Source organism: Narcine bancroftii, chromosome 13 (genome assembly GCF_036971445.1).
Source record: "Narcine bancroftii isolate sNarBan1 chromosome 13, sNarBan1.hap1, whole genome shotgun sequence".
Lineage (NCBI taxonomy): Eukaryota > Metazoa > Chordata > Chondrichthyes > Torpediniformes > Narcinidae > Narcine > Narcine bancroftii.
Window position 1 is genome coordinate 68,198,955 of NC_091481.1, and position 24,111 is coordinate 68,223,065.

Consider the following 24,111-nt stretch of genomic DNA (forward strand, 5'->3'; position numbering starts at 1 on the left):
ATTAGAGGGATATACAGTTTTAATGAGAACTGAATTACATTCAACTATCTCTGTCCTGTCCTAGCAATGAGGGCCTCATCCCATTCCCCGCTTGATCACAGTCTGACTCCGACACAAGGCAAGGAAGGAGAAGTCCTGTGGGAATGAAAAGCAGTGGGGTGGGTGCGGTTTGGTGGGGCCGACAGCAGGCTGCCCTCTGCCTAGGAGGCCCGGACTACCGTTTCTGCAGCACACTGCGGTCATGCTTCCTGATGATGTCGATCAATTTGTCGCCCGTCACCAGGTCCGGCTGTGCTCGCTGCCTGTTCCTCTGCTGCTCTCGACGCTGCTGTTCAGCCAGGTACGGAGAGTTGAGGAGCTGTGGGGGTAGCAGCGTACCTGTCGGCTTCACTCTCTTCACCAATTCCAGGAAGTGCCTGCTGCTACTATTGTTTACAAAGGTGATGGCTGTTCCTCTGTGGCCCAAACGACCTGCTCTCCCTACCTGGAACAACAAGCATGACAGCAAGACCAAGTCCTTTCTTGAAATATGTTCTAGTTTTTCCAACTATTTAATGCACATCATATATTAATTATGAGAACAAATGGAAAATAATTGTTAGTTCTCCCAAGTAGCTGGGACCCGATCATCGAAGTGGATAGCAAGGGTGCATTAATGTCTAATTGTTCGGACACTAAAATGTTATAGAGAATCCACTTCTGCAAACATACTGGATGTGTACAAACATACAGTAACAGAAGGGTCCGAAAATGGAGAAGAGATCATTTGAGGTTTCAAGTCACTAGATGACAACAAAAAAAAAGAGGGTAAATAATGTAGAAGCCACTTTGCACAACTTGATCCGTCAGTCCCCGTGCGCATGCCCTCCTCACACTCCTACCGTCGGGAAAAAGGTACAGGAGCCTTAAGGCGAGCAATCAGCGGGACAAGGACAGCCTCTCCCCCTCTGCCATCAGATTCCTGAATGAACAATGAACCACAGCCACTACCTCATTTTGTCTTTTCCTTGCACGATTTTTGTAACGTAGTTTACGTAAATGTTTGCTCTGTGATGCTGCTCCAAAACAATGATTTTTGTGGCATGTTCACGACAATAAATTCTGATTCTGAGGTGTTCAATTGTTTTACTGAACAAAATTGATTAAATGGACTCCATTAAGAAAAGCAAGTACAGGTACACACCCCTTTACGAAACTAGCTTGTAAGCCGAAATGGTGCAAAGCGAAGACCCATTCACCACTATTGAAGGCTATTTTCATAGAAGTGAAAACCCATTCAAATTTCTCTCTGATAGTGAACACAGGTTTCTTCATAAAAGCAAATTTTCGTCATAAAACAGGGTATATTTGTGTATCAATTGAACCAATGAATGGGGAAATGAGAACCATTCAGTGCACCCAGGTCAGCACACTTTGGTTGGGCTGAATGGTGCCTTGCCAAAATGTGACCACATTATGGGACAAGGGGAGGAATTCACACAAGGAAGTTGCACTACCTGATGCACGTATTCATCCATGGTACTCGGCATGTCAAAATTCACAACCAGTCTGACGTTGACAAGATCCAATCCCCTGCCAAGAACTCCTGTGCTGACAACAACTTCGTAGTCTCCTTGAAGCAGACCCTGGAAGAGATTTACACCAATAAACTTTGGAGATAGGACATCAAGCAGGCACTCACTCCCTCAGTTAAGCTGGGGGACCTCCTTTGCAATCACTTGCCTGCACTCCCCCCAACCTCCACCTCTTTCCCCATGCAGCTTAAGATAGGACTTGTCAGTGAGAATGCTAAAGCTTGCCACAGAGCCAAGGGGCACATTCCAGCTAATCCAGGAGCTGGTACATCAACCTGCAGCACTTTGCCCTGGTCTGATGAACAAATTCTTACCCCCTAAATTATTAATTCAATCTCAGCAATCCCCAGATTGAGCTTGTATCACTGATAGAGTCCCCTAAAATCCCAAAACTAAATGTAATAAATTGAAGCATTCTCTAGTTGGGCCAGAAATAACATTATGGAAACTGTTGGACTAGTGTTAAAAACCTAATGCCCTTCAGGAATCAAATGAAATATGACCTTCAACTATCAGGTGTTAATATTTAATCAGATGAAATGGAATCTGACAGAGATTGTCTCCAACTCCTTGCCCACTGGGGCAAACATCTACCCAGCTGATTCTTAATGCCAATATGTTTTCTAGTTTATTATATTTAGTGGTTGGAATATGGACTCAGAGTACTGGCAACTCTCCTGTGTGGCTCAGTAGATAGCTCTTTTCTCTCCGCTTAGGAGTTTTGTATTCCAGTCCGGATATTGCAGCCCAGAAGTATAGACAAATCCACCACTGCAGCAGTGAAGTATGGACAACAATGACAAATGGACATGTATCCTGCACCCACAACACCTCCTCGTTACTCAGGAAGGTGCAGCAGCGCCTACACTTCCTAAGGAGGTTGAGAAGATGGCAAGGCTACCATCCCCCATCTTACAGGAACACAACTGAGACTGTCCTGTGAGGCCTCATCATTGTGTGGGACTGTAGATGCAAAGCATCAGATGGGAAGTCAAGCCAGAGGATTGTTAAGACGGCCGAAACAATCATTGGGGTCTCCCTTTCCTCTATGGACAACATTCACTGGATCTTTTACCCACTACCATCAGGAAGGAGGTACAGGAGCATAAAAATCAGGTCGGCCAGGCTGGGAAATAGCCTCCCTAGGCTGTGAATTTTATCTGTTGTAATCTTGGGTTTCTTATAAAAGAAATTAGTAAATTATTCTGAATATTATATATTTATGCGATTATATGCTGTGTATTCAATGTACGTGGGTGAGGACTGTAGTCTGGAGAGATGCTGTTTTGCCTGGTTGTATATGTAGTCAGATGATAATAAACTTTTTTTTTTAAATTTTTTATTTTTCACACCATAAATCACAATAGCCATGATATACACTTTTTCTTTTTCACACATTTACAGTGACTTTTTCTCCCCCCCCCTCCCTCCTCCCAAGCCACCCCCCACCCCCCCCTCATCCATTTTAGGTATACAATCTAGGTTGCATTAATTCAGTCAGACAATGTTGTCATTCAACAAAAATACACCAGAAATTCTACAGAGTCCATTCTTTTCTTTCCTTCTCCTTCCATCAACTTAGGTAATGTTTGTCCCCGGTAGGTTTTCGCTATTGTATTTAATGTAAGGCTCCCATACTTGTTCGAATATTTCAATATTATTTCTTAAACTATATGTTATTTTTTCTAATGGAATACATTTATTCATTTCTATATACCATTGTTGTATTTTCAAATTATCTTCCAATTAGATGATAATAAACTTGAACAGAAAAGATCCAGTGCCAATCTTTGTGAAAGAAAATAACAAGGGCTTCTCCACTGGGTCTTGGCCAATCAATATAATTGAAACAGCTTCCCAATTGCAGACATCTGTTGTGTATCTTACTTCATAACATTACTCACATCTTGAATGTAAAGTGCTTTGGAATGTCTTGTCCTTAAGCAGTCCCTTGGGATCAAGGATGACTTGCTTTCACTAAGTGGATTCTGACATTGCTAATGTGGTCAATGGGAAACCCACAGACTCTGAGGATTTGGAATATTGTACAGTTCTAATCTTTGCTGCTGTTTTTATGAAGTTAGCATAATCTTTCTGAGATTATTGGGGGGGTGAAATGGGGAGGTGAGGTTCTGCTCTGCAGGTATCTTCCCACATCCCAAGGAGTCCTGGGAGGCCAAAGGCCACTGGAAATGACCCCTTGGTGGTGGTAAGTGAGAAGTCGTCAAGTTTATTATCCGATTGTACAAGTATAACCTGACAAAACAGTGTTCTCAGTGTAAAGCACACAGACACACAACCAGACATAGCACACATGCAAACAATACATTAGATGCAAAGGATAGTTGATAGGTATTGGAAATAGAAAAGGCTACAAGCAGACAGATGGAAGGGGAAAGGTACTGACAGGACTGCTCTATTGGCAGCTGACGTGAACCTGAAATGACCTTTTTTCTGTGCAACTAGGTCAGGCTGTTCTTCAGAGATCCTGGGGCTCTCCTTTAAATCACAATAAATACAGGAAGGGGCACTAGAGTTTAACAGATGTCAAATGCAGACAGAAAAGTGAACTCAAGATAAACTTTCCTCAGTACAGAGTCCCACCATGAGAATGCAAGTCCTGCCCTGGTTCCGACTGGCTGAATTGTTTCCAACCACAGGTGGAGTCTGGGCTGTGTGGTTTGGTAAAAGAATACAACAATCACAAACCCAGAGGTTATTTTCCATGTACCTGCAGAATCTGGTTTCGATCACACTGGGGCTTGTCTGAATGGATAGCTACTGATTTCAAGCTGGTGATCGTCTGCACTGCATTCGACAGAAGATCAGATCCCAGTTTGCAGTCCACAAACACCAGTACAGGGGGGTGAAAGAGCTTGCCATCCTGTACAAACACACAGATATTAAAGATACCTGCACTAAGAAGCATTTGTTAATGTTACAACAATGGCACAGTAATCATATTTCCTTACAACGCAGAAGGTGGTCATCTTGCCAACTGGGTCCATGCCAGATTTCAAAGCAATCCCTTCACTTTCCTTCCATAGAACCATAGAATATTCCAGCACAGAAACAGGCCCTTTTAGTCTGTGCCAAACTATCTAGACCTACTGACCTGCACACAGTCCATATCCCTCCATTCCCCTCCTATCCATGCACCTGTCTAAATTCTTCAATGTCAAAATTGAGCCAACATTCATTACTTCAGCTGGCAGCTTGTTCCACACAAATTACCCACCACTCTCTGTTTGAAGAAGTTCCCCAAATGTTCCCTTTACTTTCACCCTTAATCCATGTTCTTTAGTTTGTATCTCATCTACCCTCAGTGGAAAAAACTTACTTGCATTTACTCTATCTATACCCCTCACAATTTTGTATACCTCTATCAAATCTCCCCTCATCCTTCTATGTTCCAGGGAATAAAATCCTAACCTGTTTAACCTTTCCTGTAACTCAGTTCCTCAAGTCCCAGCAACATCCAAGTAAATCTTCTCTGCATTCTTTCAATCTAATCTATATCTTTCCAGTAGTTAGGTGACCAAAAACGGCACACAATACTCCAAATTTAGCCTCACCAATGTCCTATACAACTTTACCAACTCCTAAACTCAATAATGTGATTTCTGGCGGCCAAGGTGCCAAAAAAGCTCTCTTTATCACCCCATCTATCTTAACCTTTTCTCTCACGCAACTCCCAGTGACCCCCTTATCACTGATCTGCAATTAACCAAATGATTTCATGTCCTTGAGATATGGTAGAAAAGTGAAGCACCGGAGGAAACCAAAATGAAGAACGTGCAAATTCCTCAACAACATTCAAAATGCGGGGGAGGGGGGCGGGGGGGGCGGTGGGTTGCTGGAGCCGAGAGGCAGCCTCTGTCTCTGTTGCATCACGGATCCATCAGAAGGTAAAAACACAGAAGCTGAATAAATGGGGGCAGACACTCATTTATTTTTTTTCTCTCTGCTGTGGTAATTTATATGCATCGTTAGTATTTTATGTGCCAGTGTGGCTGTAACAAGCAGGAATATCAGTGAATCAGTACATTCTACTCAAAAGTCTGATGCCAGAAATCCAGACCACCTGAGAATCCACACTTTTAGAAAACTTTTAGCGGCCATTTGTGTGCGTGTGTACATAAGCGCCACAGATGCAGAGTGGCAACAAGCAACAATGCTTAATAAAGGTAATTGTAATACAAAGAAATCCATTTGTAAATGGTATTTTTCTTTTACAGTGTTCATTTTTAAACAATTTCAAGCATTACATGCTTTATTTGTAGTGAAAAAAATTGTTTACGTTTTTTGTCAAGGGTTGCCAATTTTTCTTTAAAACTGTTTGTTTTGATAAATGGAATATGCTGTATTCAAAATTTACCCTGTTCATCTCTTCTGTATTCCTCCTTAAATTTGAATTTTAAAAGTACTACCCAAGAATCTGGAAAATTTGGACTGACCCATTCCCCAAGCAGTCGATTTTCTGACTTCTATAGCAATAAATTCTCATCATTCCATTTTCTTTCCAATCCAAACAGTTGTGACAGAGTATATAGATATGCTTGTGAGAGATAAATTGGGAAAGGTTTGTTAGAATAGGTCACATACAAACACTTTAAAACAGGTTTTCTTTCAGAGAGAGAGAGGGAGAGAGAGACACGCACAGAGATCACTTCTAGAGTGTTATACCCAGTAACAGCAGAAGTAGCTGGGATTGGAAAAAGACAAGCTGGCAAGCTTGTGGAAAGCCCCATTTGGAAGACGGGTTTGTAAGTGGTTGACTTAGCTGGTCAAAGCCCTTGTAGTTCATGCAAGAGGTGAGGACTGGCTGTCTAATGTTTTACTTGGAATAAGAGAAACAAAAAGGAACTCCATGGTGACCTGAAAGAATGAGGTTATCATCTGAAAAACCCTGAAGGGGCAAGTTTCGTCAGCAAGACACTGATGTGCTTCCATCAGTTACTTCAGTGTCTTTCCCCAGCTGCTATTGCTGTTACTGGCTGTAACATTTAAGAAGTGATCTGTGTGTGTGTGTGTGTGTGTGTGTGTGTGTGTGTGTGTGTCTCTCTCTCTCTCTCTCTCTCTCTCTCTCTCTCTCTCTCTCTGAGGGAAAACCCGTTTTAAAATGTTTGTATGTGATCTACTCTAACAAACTTTTCCCAATTTTTCTCCCAAAAACATATCTATATACTCTGTCACACAGTACTGAATCCTATGGTTTAATCATGGACTGCCCCTCTTAGCTGAGCCTTGTTAATTCCTCACAGATGAAGGATCAAATCCAGATCCACATCTCCCAACTATTGTAGGGGTGGGGGGGGGGTTCTCATCACACTCAATGATGAAGCCAGATCCTGCCCAACTCAAGCCACTTCCATGGACGCAGATATGGGTGGACTGGAGGAGACTTAGTGCTTTTTATTTATACAGAAAGCAACAAGTCTACTTGCATTCAGGATCTCAAATAGTTTCTTCTTCTTGGATGGCTCCTCCGTCCATAGGATGATCTGACGGACATTGGAGCAAGGCTGGTCCTTTTGTCCGACTGTGATCCTGATGGGGTCCTGCAGGAATTGACTGGCCAGCTGCTGGATGCCTGCAGGGATTGTGGCAGAGACGAGAATTGTTTGATGCTCCTCAGGTGTTTGCTCCAAGATGTCCAACACCTGTTGCTGGAAGCCCATTTTCAACATTGTGTCGACCTGAACAAAAAACAAAAATCACACACTCCCGTTTAATTGGAAGCAAAGGTGCAGCCAACACACTAACCGGAGTTAAACAAGAAAGTCTGCTGGGATTGAGTGCAACACACAGACATGATGGAGAAACTCAGCAGGAAATGCAGAATCGGTAGGAACTAAAGGGGAACCAACATATGATCTGACAAAGGGCCCAGGCCCGAAACATTGGTTACCTTTTACTGCCTATGGAGGATGTGTGACCTGCAGAGTTTCTCCAGCCCTTTTGTGTATTACTAACACACTAACCCTTCATTTTCAATAGTGGCAAGACCAGCATTCATTGCTGCAGCTAGATGTCCAAAGATGATACAGGTCAAGTGCCCCTTATCCGAAATCCTCCAAAATCCAAAACTTTTTTCATTCATAGAACATAATAGAGTTCAGAAATCCCAATTGGAGAACGGGACGTAGCAGGTGCAAGTAGTGCATAATTGAATGTAGATTTTTCAATACATGTCGACTTCAGTTAATTTGTGCATATGAATGAGTGCAATTTTTAAATGGTGTAAATCCGGGAAAAAAAACCCCAAATCTGAAACACTTCTGGTCCATGCATTTTGGATAGGGGGAACTCTGGGCCACCTCTGCACCCGCTGTGAACTCTCAGCAGAGGTACTCTCATCCACAGATGGGGAAAGATTGACAAGAATTTGACCCAGTGATGAAGGAATGACAAAATATTTCCAATTCAGGATGCAAATGACTCACCCTGATGGCAACTGCTTTGTGGCTCTAAATGGCCAAGCTCCTAATCAAATCCTGACCTCACTCAGACTCCACGTTCTTGCAGGAATCTCTAGATACCATTTAAAAACAAGAATCCTAGGAAAGTTGGGTAGAATTGTTTAACAAGCAAGAAAGGATGGGGCAAGTTAGATCGAAGCAGACTGCTTATAGTTGTCAAGGGATGAAGTGGAGATGCAGCATTCCCTCATTTTCCTTATTAGTCTCTACAGAATCCACAAAACCAACATGAGAATAAATCATCCTCAATCACAATGGACTGCTTGAGGAAGAAATATATGAAATTAAAACAGAAATTTTCTTCAGGAAGGACCAGGGCTTTTTGCGGAGGAGAAAATGTTCAGCATTGGGGATTAGATTGGATAGATGTGGGGTTTATGAAGGGTCAGGAAAAAGAGATTATGATTATTTCTTCGCATGGAAAGTCAATGCGGGTATGCATTGGTTGAGTTGAAAAGCCTGCTTTTATGCTGTTATTCCTAAACATTGCTCCCACAATGGCCTTCCGTTGGATCACTTCCAAAGCAGTTTGGAGAGAGAAAAACGCAGTCTCAGCACTGTTCCACCAAATGGTTACAGGACAGGCCCAGCAAGGTCCAAGAGAAACAAGATAGTCTGCAGACGCTGTGATTGTAGTAAAAACACACAGATGAAGAGCTTTTAAGCCCGAAACATCAGTAATATATCTTTACCTCCTAAGGAAGCTGTTAGACCGGCTGAGTTCCTCCAGTATCTGTGTGTGCTTCTAAGAACACAGTGCATCCACTTTGAGAGGGCTTAATGGCAGATGCTGTTTTATCTGGCCAGAGTTTCTACAACTGGAGGCGAGTTCCCAGGATAAATGTTCAGCCAAAGATGAATCTCTTCACCCTAATCTTCTGTTCCAGAGAGCAGTAGATATTTACAGCTTCACTGAGTTATTAAAGGCAGGAAAGTGAAGCGCGGTTCCACCACAATCTTAGTCAATTTAATTTAATTTAGACATACAGCACAGTCACAGGCCCTTTTAGCCATGAGCGCATGCCGCCTAATTATAACTAACTAACATACAACCCCCGGTAAATGTTTAAGGGTTGGAGGAAACTAGAGCACCCAGAGGAAACGCACGTGGACATGGGGAGAACACACAAACTCTTTACAGACAGCACCAGATTCGAATTCTGGTCTCTGGTGCAGTAATAGCGTTGCACTAACAGCTATGCTAAATGTGCTACCCCAAATTTAACGGACTACATAACTTCCCCCCCCCTCCCCACCCCCCGCCATCATTCCAACTATAGGAGAGCTGTCCATTATATCTATACACAAGCAATTCAAGACCAATTTGTGGCCCCTCATAGTAGGCGTAGGGCCATGGTTGCTGGGAGTAGAACTGAGGCAGCCCAAACTCTTTCCAGCTCAAAAGAGGGAGAGGCAATCGGCTCAAGCCAGAATGAACCAAGATCAGATTCGAATCCCAATAGGCTTCTCAATGGACACCCACCTCATCCACCACCACAACACGTAGTTCGCACAGGCTGACAGCTTCTTGCTTCATAATTTCCAGCAATCGCCCAGGGGTGGCAATAATAACCTGCAGAGCCAAAACACAAATTAAATTTTACCATTCAGCATTGGGGGAACAGAGAAGGAGCATTTTGGAATAGGTCAAGAAGGGCTGATGGGAGGAGATGAAAAGAGTGAAAAGGAATCAGCCAAGTATTAAAGGCAAGTCCACTGGGCAATGAGCTTAATGTGGGTCGAGTGAGGGTGAGTGAAGGCCAGAGGAGATGGTTCTGATCAAAGTTACCAATTTGGCCGGAAAAAGAAGGAACGTTCTTGGAGGGAGGAGTAATGGAGGTACAGAGGGCATGAGAAAAGGAGATCTGGGAGTTCCTCACGGAGGAGTCCAACAGGAGGCAGCTAGTGAAAATCAGCCACAGATGTCTGTTTGAAGGGCGACTCCTTCTTCTCTCTTTTTTTTAAATTTTTTATTTTTCACACCATAAATCACGTTAGCCATGATATACACTTTTTCTTTTTCACACATATACAGTAACTTTTCCTACTTTCTCGCATGTCCAGATTGCATGAATTGTTGTTCCCATTTCTTTTTTACATCGAAAACATCTATCAGATACTGTTGGGTCCCATTTATTTAACTTTTGAGGTGTAATGTATAGCCTGTGTATCCAGTTATATTGTATCATACGTAACCTCGTATTTATTGTATTTCTCATCGTTCCAGAACATAACTTCTCCCATGTTTCCTTTTTTATCTTTACATTTAAATCTTGTTCCCATTTTTGTTTAGTTTTACCATTTGTTTCCTCATTCTCCTTTTCTTGCAGTTTAATATACATATTTGTTATAAATCTTTTGATTATCATTGTATCTGTAATCACATATTCAAGGTTACTTGCCTCTGGCAAACTCAAACTGCTTCCTAATTTATCCTTCAAGTAGGATCTCAATTGGTAATATGCCAGCGCTGTATCTCGAGTTATATTGTACTTATCTTTCATTTGTTCAAAGGATAAGAATCTATTTCCTGAAAAACAATTTTCTATTCTTTTAATCCCTTTTTTTTCCCATTCTCTAAAGGAAAGGTTATCTATTGTAAAAGGGAGTAACTTGTTTTGCGTCAATATTAGTTTTGGTAATTGATAATTTGTTTTATTTCTTTCTACATGAATCTTCTTCCAAATATTGAGGAGATGATGTAATACTGGAGAAGTTCTATGTTGTACCAATTTTTCATCCCATTTATATAATATGTGTTCAGGTATCTTTTCCCCTATTTTATCTAATTCTAATCTCGTCCAATCTGGCTTTTCCCTTGTTTGATAAAAATCTGATAGGTATCTTAATGGTGCGGCTCTATAATAATTTTTAAAGTTTGGCAGTTGTAAGCCTCCTTGTTTATACCATTCTGTTAATTTATCTAGTGCTATCCTCGGTTTCCCCCCTCTCCATAAAAATTTCCTTATTATTTTCTTTAACTCCTTGAAGAATTTCTCTGTCAGTTGTATTGGCAATGCCTGAAATAGCTATAATATCCTTGGGAAAATGTTCATTTTAATACAGTTTATCCTTCCTATTAGTGTTAATGGTAAATCTTTTCAATGCTCTAAATCGTCCTGTAATTTTTTCATAAGTGGATAATAATTGAGTTTATATAGATGGCCGAGATTTTTATTTATTTGTATACCTAGGTATCTTATTGCTTGCATTTGCCATCTGAATGGTGATTCCTTCTTAAATTTTGAGAAATCCGCAGTATTCATTGGCATTGCTTCACTTTTATTTACGTTAATCTTGTAACCCGACACTTCTCCATATTCCTTAAATTTCTTATATAATTCTTTTACTGATAGTTCTGGTTCTGTTAAGTATACTATAACATCATCCGCAAATAAACTGATTTTATATTCCTTGTCTTTTATTTTTATCCCTTTTATATTATTTTCTGTTCTTATCAATTCTGCTAGTGGTTCTATAGCTAGCGCAAACAATAAGGGTGATAGTGGGCATCCCTGCCGTGTTGACCTGCTTAAGTTAAATTGCTTTGATATATATCCATTTACTGTCACTTTCACCAATGGCCCCTTATATAATGCTTTAATCCAATTAATATACTTCTCTGGTAAACTGAATTTTTGCAATACTTTGAATAAATAATTCCATTCTACTCTGTCAAAGGCCTTCTTTGCGTCTAAAGCAACTGCTACTGTTGGCGCTTTACTCCCTTCTACTGCATGAATTAAGTTAATAAATTTACAAATATTGTCTGTTGTGCGTCTTTTTATAATAAATCTAGTTTGGACTAGATTTACCATTTTAGGTATATACTCTGCTAATCTGTTTGCTAATAGTTTAGCTATTATCTTATAATCTGTGTTAAGTAATGATATTGGTCTATATAGAACATAACATAACAATTACAGCACGGAAACAGGCCATTAGGCCCTTCTAGTCCGCACCGAACCAAACACCCCTTTCTAGTCCCACCTCCCTGCACAATGCCCATAACCCTCCATCTTCTTCTCATCCATATACTTGTCCAACCTTTTCTTAAATAATACAATTGTCTCCGCCGCCACGATTTCTCCCGGAAGATCATTCCACACGGCTACCACTCTCTGAGTAAAGAAGTTCCCCCTCATGTTACCTCTAAACCTCTGCCCCTTAATTCTTAACTCATGTCCTCTTGTTTTAATCTTTCCTCCTCTTAACGGAAATAGTCTATCCACATCCACTCTGTCTATCCCTTTCATAATCTTAAATACTTCTATCAAATCCCCTCTCAACCTTCTACGCTCCAAAGAATAAAGACCTAATCTGTCCAATCTCTCCCTATACTCTAGATGCTTAAACCCAGGTAACATTCTGGTAAACCTTCTCTGCACTCTCTCCACTCTGTTTATATCCTTCCTATAATTAGGCGACCAGAACTGCACACAGAACTCCAAATTAGGCCGCACCAACGTCTTATACAATCTCAACATCACCTCCCAACTCCTATATTCCATGCAATGATTGATAAAGGCCAGCATACTAAAAGCCTTCTTCACCACCCTATTCACGTGAGTTTCTACCTTCAGGGAACGATGTACCGTCACTCCTAAATCTTTCTGCTCTTCTGTATTCCTCAATGCTCTCCCATTTACCACGTATGTCCTATTCTGATTCTTCTTACCAAAATGAAGCACCTCACACTTATCAGCATTAAATTCCATCTGCCATTTTTCAGCCCACTTTTCTAAGCAGCCCAAATCCCTCTGCAATCCTTGAAAACCTTCTTCATTATCCACTATTCCACCTATCTTAGTATCGTCTGCATATTTACCAATCGAATTCACCACCCCATCATCTAGATCATTAATGTATATAACGAACAACAATGGGCCCAATACAGATCCTTGAGGCACATCACTGGTCACCGGCCTCCAACCTGACAGACAATTATCCACTACCACTCTCTGGCCTCTCCCTTTCAGCCAATGTTCAATCCATTTGACTATCTTAAAATTTATACCTAAAGACTGCACCTTCCTAACTAACCTCCCATGTGGTACCTTATCGATGCCTTACTGAAGTCCATATAGACAACATCCACTGCGCTACCCTCATCCACATTCCTAGTCACCTCTTCAAAAAATTCAATCAGATTGGTCAAACATGACCTTCCTCCCACAAATCTATGTTGAGTGCTCCTGATCAGACCCTGTCTATCCAGATGTATAGGTGCGAGTGGATCTTTCCCTTGCTTTAGTATTACTGTAATTATTGCTGTTTTACATGAATCTGGTAAGCTTTGTGTTTTATCAATCTGGTTGATTACTTCCAGGAGGGGAGGAATTAATAAATCTTTAAATGTTTTATAGAATTCTATTGGGAATCCATCCTCTACTGGTGTTTTATTATTTGGTAGTTTTTTTATTATCTCTTGTATTTCTACTATTCCAAATGGTTCTGTTAATTTATTTTGTTCCTCTATTTGTAATTTTGGAAGTTCAATTTTAGTTAAAAATTCATCTATTTTCCCTTCTTTCCCTTCGTTTTCAGTTTGGTATAATTGTTCATAGAATTCTCTAAAGTTTTCCTTGATCTCCGTTGGATTATATGTGATTTGTTTGTCTTTTTTCCTTGATGCCAATACCACTTTCTTAGCTTGTTCTGTCTTAAGCTGCCATGCTAGAATTTTGTGCGTTTTTTCCCCTAGTTCATAATATTTCTGTTTTGTCTTCATTATATTCTTCTCCACCTTATATGTTTGTAGTGTTTCATATTTTATTTTTTTATCCGCCAATTCTCTTCTTTTAGTTGTATCTTCCTTCATTGCTAATTCTTTTTCTATATTTACTATTTCCCTTACCAACTGCTCTGTTTCCTGATTATAGTCCTTCTTCATCTTGGTTACATAACTTATTATTTGCCCTCTAATGAACGCTTTCATTGCATCCCATAGTATAAACTTATCTTTCACTGATTCCGTATTTATTTCAAAATACATTTTAATTTGTCTTTCAATGAATTCTCTAAAATCCTGCCTTTTGAGTAGCATGGAGTTTAATCTCCATCTATACATTCTTGGAGGGATGTCCTCTAACTTTATTGTCAATATTAAGGGTGAATGGTCTGATAATATTCTAGCTTTATATTATGTTTTTCTTACTCTATCTTGCATACGAGCTGATAACAAAAATAGGTCTATTCTTGAGTATGTTTTATGTCTAGCTGAGTAATATGAATATTCCTTTTCCTTTGGGTGTTGTTTCCTCCATATATCCAAAAGTTGCATTTCTTCCATCGATTTAATTATAAATTTGGTTACTTTGTTCTTTCTGTTAATTTTTTTTCCCAGTTTTGTCCATATTTGAATCCAAATTCAGGTTGAAATCCCCTCCTATTAATATGTTCCCTTGCGTATCTGCTATCTTCAAAAAAATATTTTGCATAAACTTTTGATCTTCTTCGCTAGGTGAATATACATTGAGTAGATTCCAAAACTCCGAGTATATCTGACATTTTATCATTACATATCTCCCTGCTGGATCTATTATTTCCTCTTCTATTTTAATTGGCACATTTTTATTAATTAATATAGCTACTCCTCTTGCTTTTGAATTATACGACACTGCTGTTACGTGTCCTACCCAATCTCTCTTTAATTTCTTGTGCTCCAATTCAGTTAAATGTGTTTCTTGCACAAATGCTATATCAATTTTTTCTTTTTTCAGTAAATTTAGCAGTTTCTTCCTTTTAATTTGGTTATGTATTCCGTTAATATTTAAAGTCATACAGTTCAGCGTAGCCATTTCATACTTTGTTTATCTTCCCTTTCCATTTCTCCATCATCACCTTTCCTTCTTATCCATTTCTACTTTCTTGTTTTGAACACTTTATAAGACAACATTTCTAAAACATCAAACATTTTCCTTATTCTCTTATTTAAAACTTCTTTAACCTCATTTTCCCCTCCCCCTCCTGAGTTGCCCTTTATCCCTTGTCGGGCAACCACATCTCCCCTCTCCATTTGGATTTGCGAATTCACTCGCAAACGTCAACTGATTTTGTAGTGACCGTAACTCCTCCCCACCCAGCCCCCCCCAGAAAAGATTTCAATTTTCATATGTAGCAAAGGTCACTCTTTTAATTCCCTCCTTATTCCCTCTATTCCCTTTCCCTCCCTTATTAATTCATGTCTATACTCTATATATTTTCCTCTAAATACGGATACATTCATGTATACACACTATATATATATATATATATATATATATATACACACACATATACCCCTTTACACACATACATATAGTTCGTGGTCATTTTTACTCTCATTACATGTCTTCATCTCTCTGTCTGTTTTGTAGTTGTTCTGCAAATTTCCTTGCTTCCTCTGGATCCGAGAATAGTCTGTTTTGTTGCCCTGGAATAACTATTTTAAGTTCCGCTGGGTACTTTGACATAAATTTATATCCTTTTTTCCATAAGATCGTTTTTGCTGTATTGAACTCCTTCCTCTTCTTCAGGAGTTCAAACCTTATGTCTGGATAGAAAAAATTTTTTTGACCTTTATATTCCAGTGGCTTTTTGTCTTCTCTTACTTTCTTCATTGCTTTCTCCAATATATTTTCTCTTGTTGTATATCTTAAGAATTTTACTAAAATGGATCTTGGTTTTTGCTGCGGTTGTGGTTTCGGGGCTAAAGTTATATGTGCCCTCTCTATTTCCATTTCTTCCTGTAATTCTGGTCTTCCTAGGACCCTGGGGATCCAATCTTTTATAAATTCTCTCATATTCTTGCCTTCTTCATCTTCCTTAAGGCCCACTATCTTTATATTATTTCTTCTATTGTAGTTTTCTATTATATCTATCTTCTGAGCTAACAGCTCATGTGGCTCTTTAACTTTTTTATTAGATTCTTCTAATTTCTCTTTTAAGTCTTTTACTTCCATTTCTACAATTGTTTCTCGTTCTTCCATATTTTCCATTCTTTTTCCTATCTCTGACATGGCCATTTCCATTTTATTCATTTTTTCTTCTGCATTCTTAATTCTTCTTTTTATCTCATTAAATTCTTGTAATTGCCATTCTTTCACTGATTCCATATATTCTTTAAAAAAAGATACATCCATTGTCTTGCTTTTCTCTTCTTCTTCCACTTCTTTCTGTTCTTCTTCTTCTTCTTCCTCTGGGTTGACCATCTGTTGTTTCCTTGTTTTCTTTTCACCCTCTTCTTTCTTGTTGTCGTTATTGTCTGTGTTCTGCACCTGCTGCTGTGCTGCAGGTGTTTCTCTCAGCTGTGGAGATTGACTCCGCAGCTGTTCCCCCCTCCCGTCAGTGTGTTTTTTTTCATGCGCGGTTGCGCACTTTTACTCGGCTCCGCGAGACATTTTTGTAGTCCTGAGCCCGGGACTTCCACTGACCTGAGGGAGCGGGCTTCTCTCTCCGAGGCGGGCCTCTTCGGACAGGTAAGGCCTTCACCTTCTTCTTCCGACATTCTTTCTTCCTCTTTTCTTCCCGTTGTTTTCGACTTTTCTCTCTTCGCTGCCATTTTCTTCTCACCTTTATTTTTACTTTATTATAAATTTTAATCTTGTACCTTTGTGCTTTGTGTGTTTTTTTTTAACTTTTCGGGAGAGGGCTGGAATTCCCTGACCGGCCACTACTCCATCACGTGACTCCTCTCCCATTTATTTAACTTTTGAGGTGTAATGTATAGCCTGTGTATCCAGTTATATTGTACCATACGTAACCTCGTGTTTATTGTATTTCTCATCGTTCCAGAACATAACTGGGTGAGTTTCAAGTTGTAGAGAAATCCCCCTCTATTTTTTATGCTAGATACCATGGAGAGCCTTCTGAGAGGATCACAGTTTTGACTGTGAATATACAGGGCACCATTGTGGGTAAACTGATGATGATGTTAAAGGTGCCAGAGCAGAACTGATCCTTAGAGAACGAGATTTTAGAATCCATAGAACATTACAGCACAGAAACAGACACTTCGGCCTATCTAGTGCATTGACGTGCACTGCACCATAGCCCTCTAGACCCCTCCCATCCACGTACTGTACTTATCCACATTTTTCTTAAATGACAAAATTGGGCCTGCCATTCATCTGGAAGCTCGTTCCACATTGTCATTACTCTCTCCCTGAAGAAGTTTCCCCTAATGTTTCACCTTTCACCCTTAACCCATGCCTTCTAGTTCTTGTCTACCTAACCTCAATGGAAAAAACCTGCTGCATTTACTCTACCTACGGCCTTCATCATTTTGTAAACCTCAAGCTGAGACGGTTCTCAGCAAGAGTTTTGTTGCACTCCACTCTGTTGTGGGAAAGAGAAATATTCAGGCAGTGTTCCTGATCTGACCACCCCAGTTGGCAGCCATGTGTGTATGAAATCTGTGCAAGGATTGGATCAGATCGGGGGGGGGGAAGGGGGGAAATTGATGCAGAGTAGTTAAATTACATCTTGTTATCATTGTTCACGCTCATTTGCAATGACTGGCCATGAGAGTGTGGGGTGGGAGAAAACTAAAGTGAAAAATGAAAGGAATTCAATGAAGATTTTTTTAAAATCTCTGAAGGCAAACATGGAAAGAACAAGCTAAACGTGAAAGTCTCCAGGTGCTAGGGCAAGTGCAGAATGCAACTGGCATCCAGAGGAAGGGTAGTTATCACTTCCTATGGATGCAGCACGACCTGCTGTGTTTCTCCAGCATGGTTGTGCACTGCATGGAAATAACAAGGTGGCTCGTGGCACAGATTTGCTTTGGGTCTTACCTTAATGTTCTGTTGGAGCCGATGGAGCTGTGGGGGTAAGGGCATCCCCCCAACCAGCAGTGCAGTCCTCATGTTGGGGAGACCCATCATCAGCTCCTTGGCCTGCCCCTCGATCTGAATGGCAAGTTCACGTGTTGGAGTCAATATCAACCCCACAGGCTGCTGGGGAAAAACCTTGTTCTGAAAGGAGGAAAAACAACTCTGACTCAACAACACGGGACATCAGCCACTTAACCCTCGTCTGCCATTTAATAATCTGATTGTAACCTCAATGCTGCATTCCTATCAAGCTTTCAGCCCTTCATAAGATATAGGAGCAGGAGGCCATTTGGCCACCATTCCATCATCAGCTGATCCATTCTCTCACTCAGCCCCACTCCCCTGCCTTCTCCCTATCATATTTGCACTGCAACGTGGCTGATAACACATTTTGTGACTTGTTCTCGACAATAAATTCTGATTCTAATTGGTGGAAACCCCTTCTGGGTGTCAGGGGACATGTCACTTGCAACAGTCCAGCTGAGATTCTGATCATTGATGATTCCTAGGATGTTAACATTGGGGTACTTGGCAATGGTAAGGCCACAGTTAAACAAGAATAAACTCTTTCCCTTTCCTCCACCTCCCACCCCCTTTCCTCCCTTCTCCTATCTACCCCCGACGTTCTCCCCCATTACCTCTCTGCTTTTTTTCTCTTCTACCCTCCCACCTGTGACCTCTTACCTGTCAGTCTTCACCTCCCCTTGGCCCTTCTTCCCTCCTCCCTCCTCCTCCAAGAAGAGAATTGTGGACTTCAGGAGGAAGTCAGGAGAACACAAGCTAGTCTTCATTGAGGGCTCAGCAGAGGAGAGGGTCAAGAAATTAAAATTCCTTGGTGTCAATATCTCTGGGGATCTGTTCTGGAGCCTCCATGTTGTTGCAATCATGAAGGCAGCTGGCCAGAAGCTAGACTTTGTGAGGAGTTTGAGGAGACAGGTGGACCATGGAGAGTATTCTGGCAGGTTGCATCACTGTCTGGTACAGAGGTGCCAACGATCAGGACAAGAAAAAACTCAAGAGGGTTGTTAACTTGGCCTGCAACATCACTGTGTCAGAAACACAAATTCTCACAAATGAGTCTCTTTAAGATCGGTGACACGACAAGCTTTATTCACAAGTCTGCAGAGTTGGACTCAACCGGCTTCTAGCCAAGTCAAGCCCCGATACATACAGTGCATTGTTTTTTATACGATTTGCTTGTCCTTCAGCATCTCCACTACACTGCTTTAATTGGTTAGTTTTTGCAGAATCATCCTGATTACTGTTAGTCACGCACACCACGATCATTCATGACCTCTGCTCACACCAAATTCTGTTTTTCACTCTTTTTCAATCTTTGGCTCCTGCATGTCTCTCTGTAGTTAAATCTGTTGCAAGTCTGTTGTAACATTTTCCAGCTAAACTCTAGTGGTTAGCCCCCTTTTATGACTAATCATCACATTTTAACTTAAACCCTTTTTAACCCAAATTCTCTATCTATAACAACTGCACCAGACTTCACCCCATCAAAAACATTTATGTGAGGTGGTATCTTAAGAAAGAAGCCTCTTACCTCAAGGACCCCCACCACCCAGGCCACTCTGCTACCATCAGGAAAAAGGTACAGGATCCTGAAGACGAGCACCCAGCAGCAGAAGGACAGCTTCTTCCCCCTCCGCTATCAGATTCCTGAATGATCAATGAACCTCAGGCACTGTCTTACCTTGACTTTTTCATGCACTATTTTTAACTTGCATATCCCACCCCAATGCCACCCTGCCAATCATATGCCAGCTCTGGCCCTTACCTCTCGCAGGGCTGTCATAGTGACTGGGAGCAGGAAAGCCGCCGTCTTTCCTGAGCCGGTGTCGGCCGCCGCCAGCACATCCTTCCCCGCCAGGCCCTGTGGCAGCATCTGCATCTGCACCGGGGTGGGGCTGTGGTAGCCCAGCCTCTGCAGGTTGGCACTCAAGGCTTCGGGGAAGCCGCAGTGCTCGAACTCCACGATGGGCCGGACGGCGGGGCCCTGCACGGCGATGCCCAGCTGGTGCTGCAGGGCCTCCACCTGTCCGTCCGACAGGCCAGATATGAACGGGTGCTCCTGATACCGGCAGGCCCTGTCCACTGTCTCCTCAGCCTCTGACTGGCTTGCATCCTCGAGCTGCCGCAGGTGCTTGGCCTTGCACTCTAGACTGCACACGTCGGTGTCAGTCTGGTTGCAGATGTACTCGCCATAGCGGCCGCACATGGAGCAAACTGGCTCCCCCAGCTCTGGCCAACGCTGGCTGAGGCTCACTGCCTTCACTGGCTGCTCCTCGCCACTGTCCCCAGCTCCGAGCTCCTCTCCACCACCTTCACACATTTGGGCCTGACTGGTGTCACCGCCCAGGGTCTTGCTCTTCTTGGCTGCTTGGTCATTGATCTCTTCAGCCCTCTTCACCTTCAACGACCTGGGGACAAACATCTCACACATTCCACCTCTCAGAACGGGGGCTTGTACTGGTGTGGACGTGCAGCATCTGTGGAGGGACAAGCATTCAACAAAAATTCTCCCACCATCTCATGAGCGTTACTCCTGCTAAGATATTAATTTGTAACTAGAAGTAATTTAAGGGCAGGGGTACCCAAACTTGCATAACATAAGAGCCACAAACAATAAACATCAGATGTTTGAGAGACACAAGGCGTGAAAAAATATTACATACATGTTTTTAACTCTTTTTTTTTATATAAAGACTTTATTTAAAATTTTTATAACATGAATACAATAAAGAATTACATTTAAAGAAAAATAGAAAAAAAAATTTAAAAAGGTATGATTACAATATTACATCAGAAAACTACACAAAATAATCCCCCCCGTTAATTGTAACACAATATTAATAGTCTAACTAAAATTAGTCCAACCCTCCCCCCAAAATAAAGAGTGAAGAGTTAATAAAATTGACAATATTATATGAAAAAAAAATACCCACTTACAAAAAAAAGAGATAAAACCTAACCTAAAAAAATTCTAACAACAACAAAAAATTGTCAATACTAAAATATCGCACTTAAACATATATTTAAATCAAACTTAAATGCATATAATTAGCAAACGGAGTCCACTTTAACTTATAAAAAGACATCTTATCCTGAATTGAAAAAGATATCCTTTCCATAGTCAAACAAAATTTCATTTCCAAATACCACTTATCTAAAGTTAGTATATTTCTATCTTTCCAAGTAAGTGCTATACATTTCTAAAGCCACAACTAAAGCTAAATAAATAAATGAAATCTGATAATCCTCTAAACCTAAATCAATTAATGATTGCATGTTCCCTAATAAAAATATATCGGGATCTAATACAAGATGGATATTATATAAACTGTTAAAAACAGATTGAATACCTTTCCAAAACTGTTGCAATCGATCACAAAGCCAAACAGTATGCAAAAAAAGTATTGGCCGTCTGATCACGTCGAAAACAAGAATCCAACTTACTAAAACCAAATATTTTTAATTTCTCCGGCGTTAAATATAGCTGATGAATAAAATTATAATTAATCATCGCTAGTCTAGCATTAATTAATTTCCGACATATTTTTACTCTTACATGCACATTTATTTTTACCAAAATTTATATAAATATTAGTCAGCATATAGAAGGGAGATTGAAAATTTGGCCAAATGGTGCACCAACAAGAATCTTGTCACCAAAACTAAGGAGCTGACTGTTGACTTCAGGAAGGGAAACCAGAGGTGTACGATCCAGTGATCATTGGGGAATCAGAGGTGGAGAGGGTGAGCAAATTTAAATTCCTGGGAGTCACTATCTCGGAGGATCTTTCCTGGACCCGACATTGTGAAGAAAGCACGTCAACGCCTCTACTTCCTCAAGAGTTTGCGGAGGTTTGGTATGACACTAGAAACCCTGGCAAATTTCTACAGATGTGATGGGAAGTGTGCTGACCAGCTGCATCATGGTCTGGAATGGGGACACCAATAGCCCTGAGCGTAAAGCCTTCCAAAAGGTAGTGGGGACAGCCCAGGACATCACAGGCAAAACCCTCCCCATCATCGAGAACATCTACAGGGAACGCTGCTGTCAGAGAATCATCAAGGATCCACACCACCTGCTACCATCAAGAAAGAGGTATTGGTGCTACAAGACTCACACCACCAGGTACAGATACAGCTGCTTCCCCTCCACTATCAGACTCCTCCACAACAAACTCAATCAGGGACTCATTGAAGGACCCTGACTTCATTGTTTTTTTTTAAAATTATCTCTATATTACAGTTTAAATTTGTTATCTGTTTTCTGTTCTTTATTTGTTTACATGTATACACTTTGTACAGTTTTTTCCATAACCAACAGGTGGTAATTCTAAACATCTCGCATGTCAGGAAGGTGCCTGCAGAAAAAAAGAATCTCAGGGTCGTATGTGATGTAATGTTTGTACTCTGACAATAAATCTGAAGTCAAAAAGATGTCATTGTAAAGAACAGGACCGGGGGTGGAAAAATAAAATGAAAGTTCTGCAAAAAGTTGGTTAGCAAATTGGCAAGGAAGACACATGAGGTGCTAGCTAAAAAGGATGTCCAATTCATAAATAGAAAAAAATGCCAGAGTGCAAAGAGAATTGAAATCAGAGGAGATAAAACTATGCTGGAATGGTCCTCATCTGTAACTGCTGGAATCTGTGGGCATTAGGGCTAGAACTCTGTAGTGGAGCGCACCAAGTTTACTTAACTAGTGACCTATCATGGACACTCAACATCTCCTCCCTTGTCAGGAAGGGACAACAGTGACTGCCCTTCCTGAGAAGACGGAAGAGGGCAAGGCCACCGTCACGTCAGGAGCTGTCGAGTGTGTCCCGGCTGGCTGCTTCGCCGCGCGGGTACGGAGGCTGCAGAGGAATGGACCGGAGGTCAATCCACAGGACCATAAGAGTATCAGAGAGGATCAGTGGGGTCTCCCTCCTCCCCATTGGCGTGAGCATGTATGAATGAGAGGGGTGCACAAAATCGCTGAGGACCCCTTCCATCCTGCACACAGCATCTTCCAGCTGCTCCCATTGGGGAAGAGATACAGGAGGATAAAAGCCAGAACCACCAGGCTGAGGAACAGCTTCTCCCACAGGCTGAACGACCAAAGGAACTGCTCACAATCACCATCATATTCATAAAGCAATATTTATTTATCGATGCAGACTTGTTCTGCGTGTGTATTTTCAACACTCACCGGATTTACCCCAATCTTCCCATTCTCCTCCTTCAGTCGAGGCCGAAGCCGACCATCAGGGACCTCACCGTCTGCATCTTATCCCGCCTCACCCTGCGCAGCGTCACGGGAAAACCATTCCCGGCCCGAGCGTTCCTCCGGAACTGCTTCACCGCCGCACATTTCCACTGGAAACTGTGCACCGGCGAAGAGGGTCCGAGTGATAGGTTTTCAAAACGAGCACTTTTGATTTTCGTAAACGAATCGAAGTATGGTCCAAATGGTTACCTTGACGGAGGTGCTTTGCTCCCGTGTTATTCAGTGGATGTTTGAAAGGAAAATCAGTTCCGAATCGACCTGTGAAAGGAGTTTCAGGCACGGCAAGTCTCCCGCGCATGCGCAGGCGGAGGACGGATGATGGCGGCGGCTCTGTCCAGGGCGCTGAAGCTCCCGGGTAAGTAGGGGGGAGGGAGTGAGGTGAGGATGAGACCTCCACTCACCCCTATCCCCGCTGGTATACCGCTCTAGCCTTTCTTCCCCTTCATCTTCAGGCCCCGCCACCGTCCTCGTCTCCCCCTCCCCGTCTCCCTCCCTCCCCTCCCCTCCCCTCCGTCCTCGTCCCCCCTCCCCAATCTTCCATCCAACCATTTTCTTTACTCCCTGTCTCTTACTCTCAACTTCCTCCCACTTCTCCCATGTACCCCGGTCTCCCTCCTATTGTACCTCTCTCCCCTCCTTTCTTACCCATTATTCCAACCTTCCCCTTGCAATTATCCTTCCTTCTACCCTCTTCTGCCTCCCACTCACACCTCCTGTCTGACTCCCTCCACTTTACCATACCTTAATGAAGGGCTCAAGCCCAAAACGTTGGTTCTGTATTTTTTTTAATCTTTGCTATATAAAGTTCACTGTTTGACCTGCTGAGATTCTACAGCATTGAGTTTTTACTTCAACCGTGGTGTCTGCAGACTTTCTTGTTTCACCACCCTCCTCTTTCTTTTCTGCACCCCACCCCCCCCCCCCCCACCCCCTTTGTGACCAGGGATTGAAAC

General features: G+C 41.7%; 2 protein-coding genes across 10 annotated transcripts in view; one reads left to right on the forward strand and one right to left on the reverse strand.

Annotated features, from left to right (window-relative positions):
* Position 1: 1 nt before the first annotated feature.
* Positions 2-23,460, reverse strand: ddx59 (DEAD (Asp-Glu-Ala-Asp) box polypeptide 59). 3 transcript variants are annotated; one of them, XM_069907940.1, is made up of 8 exons: positions 23,348-23,460; positions 19,658-20,369; positions 17,833-18,012; positions 9,540-9,629; positions 7,022-7,273; positions 4,306-4,458; positions 1,497-1,625; positions 2-484 (listed from the first exon to the last, which is right to left on the reverse strand). In XM_069907940.1, exons 2-8 carry the CDS (start codon positions 20,321-20,323, stop codon positions 215-217), a joined length of 1,740 nt encoding a protein of 579 aa, XP_069764041.1. In that variant the 5' UTR covers positions 20,324-20,369; positions 23,348-23,460; the 3' UTR covers positions 2-214. The 3 variants fall into 3 exon arrangements, with proteins under 3 accessions (XP_069764041.1, XP_069764040.1, XP_069764042.1); XM_069907939.1 differs by lacking the exon at positions 23,348-23,460 and adding an exon at positions 23,081-23,207; XM_069907941.1 differs by lacking the exons at positions 17,833-18,012; positions 23,348-23,460 and adding an exon at positions 23,081-23,208.
* fam234b (family with sequence similarity 234 member B) overlaps positions 23,249-24,111 on the forward strand; it is a 51,646-nt gene continuing 50,783 nt past the window's right edge. For 6 of the 7 annotated variants that reach the window (XR_011347837.1, XR_011347839.1, XR_011347838.1 and 3 more), the window contains exon 1: positions 23,250-23,513. Coding sequence is in view for 4 of the 7 variants with exons in the window: in XM_069907937.1 (XP_069764038.1) it covers positions 23,474-23,513 (40 nt within the window). In the remaining 3 variants the exon portion in view is untranslated. Of the gene's footprint in view, positions 23,514-24,111 lie in introns of all 7 variants that reach the window. The other variant, XM_069907938.1, reaches the window with a different exon arrangement.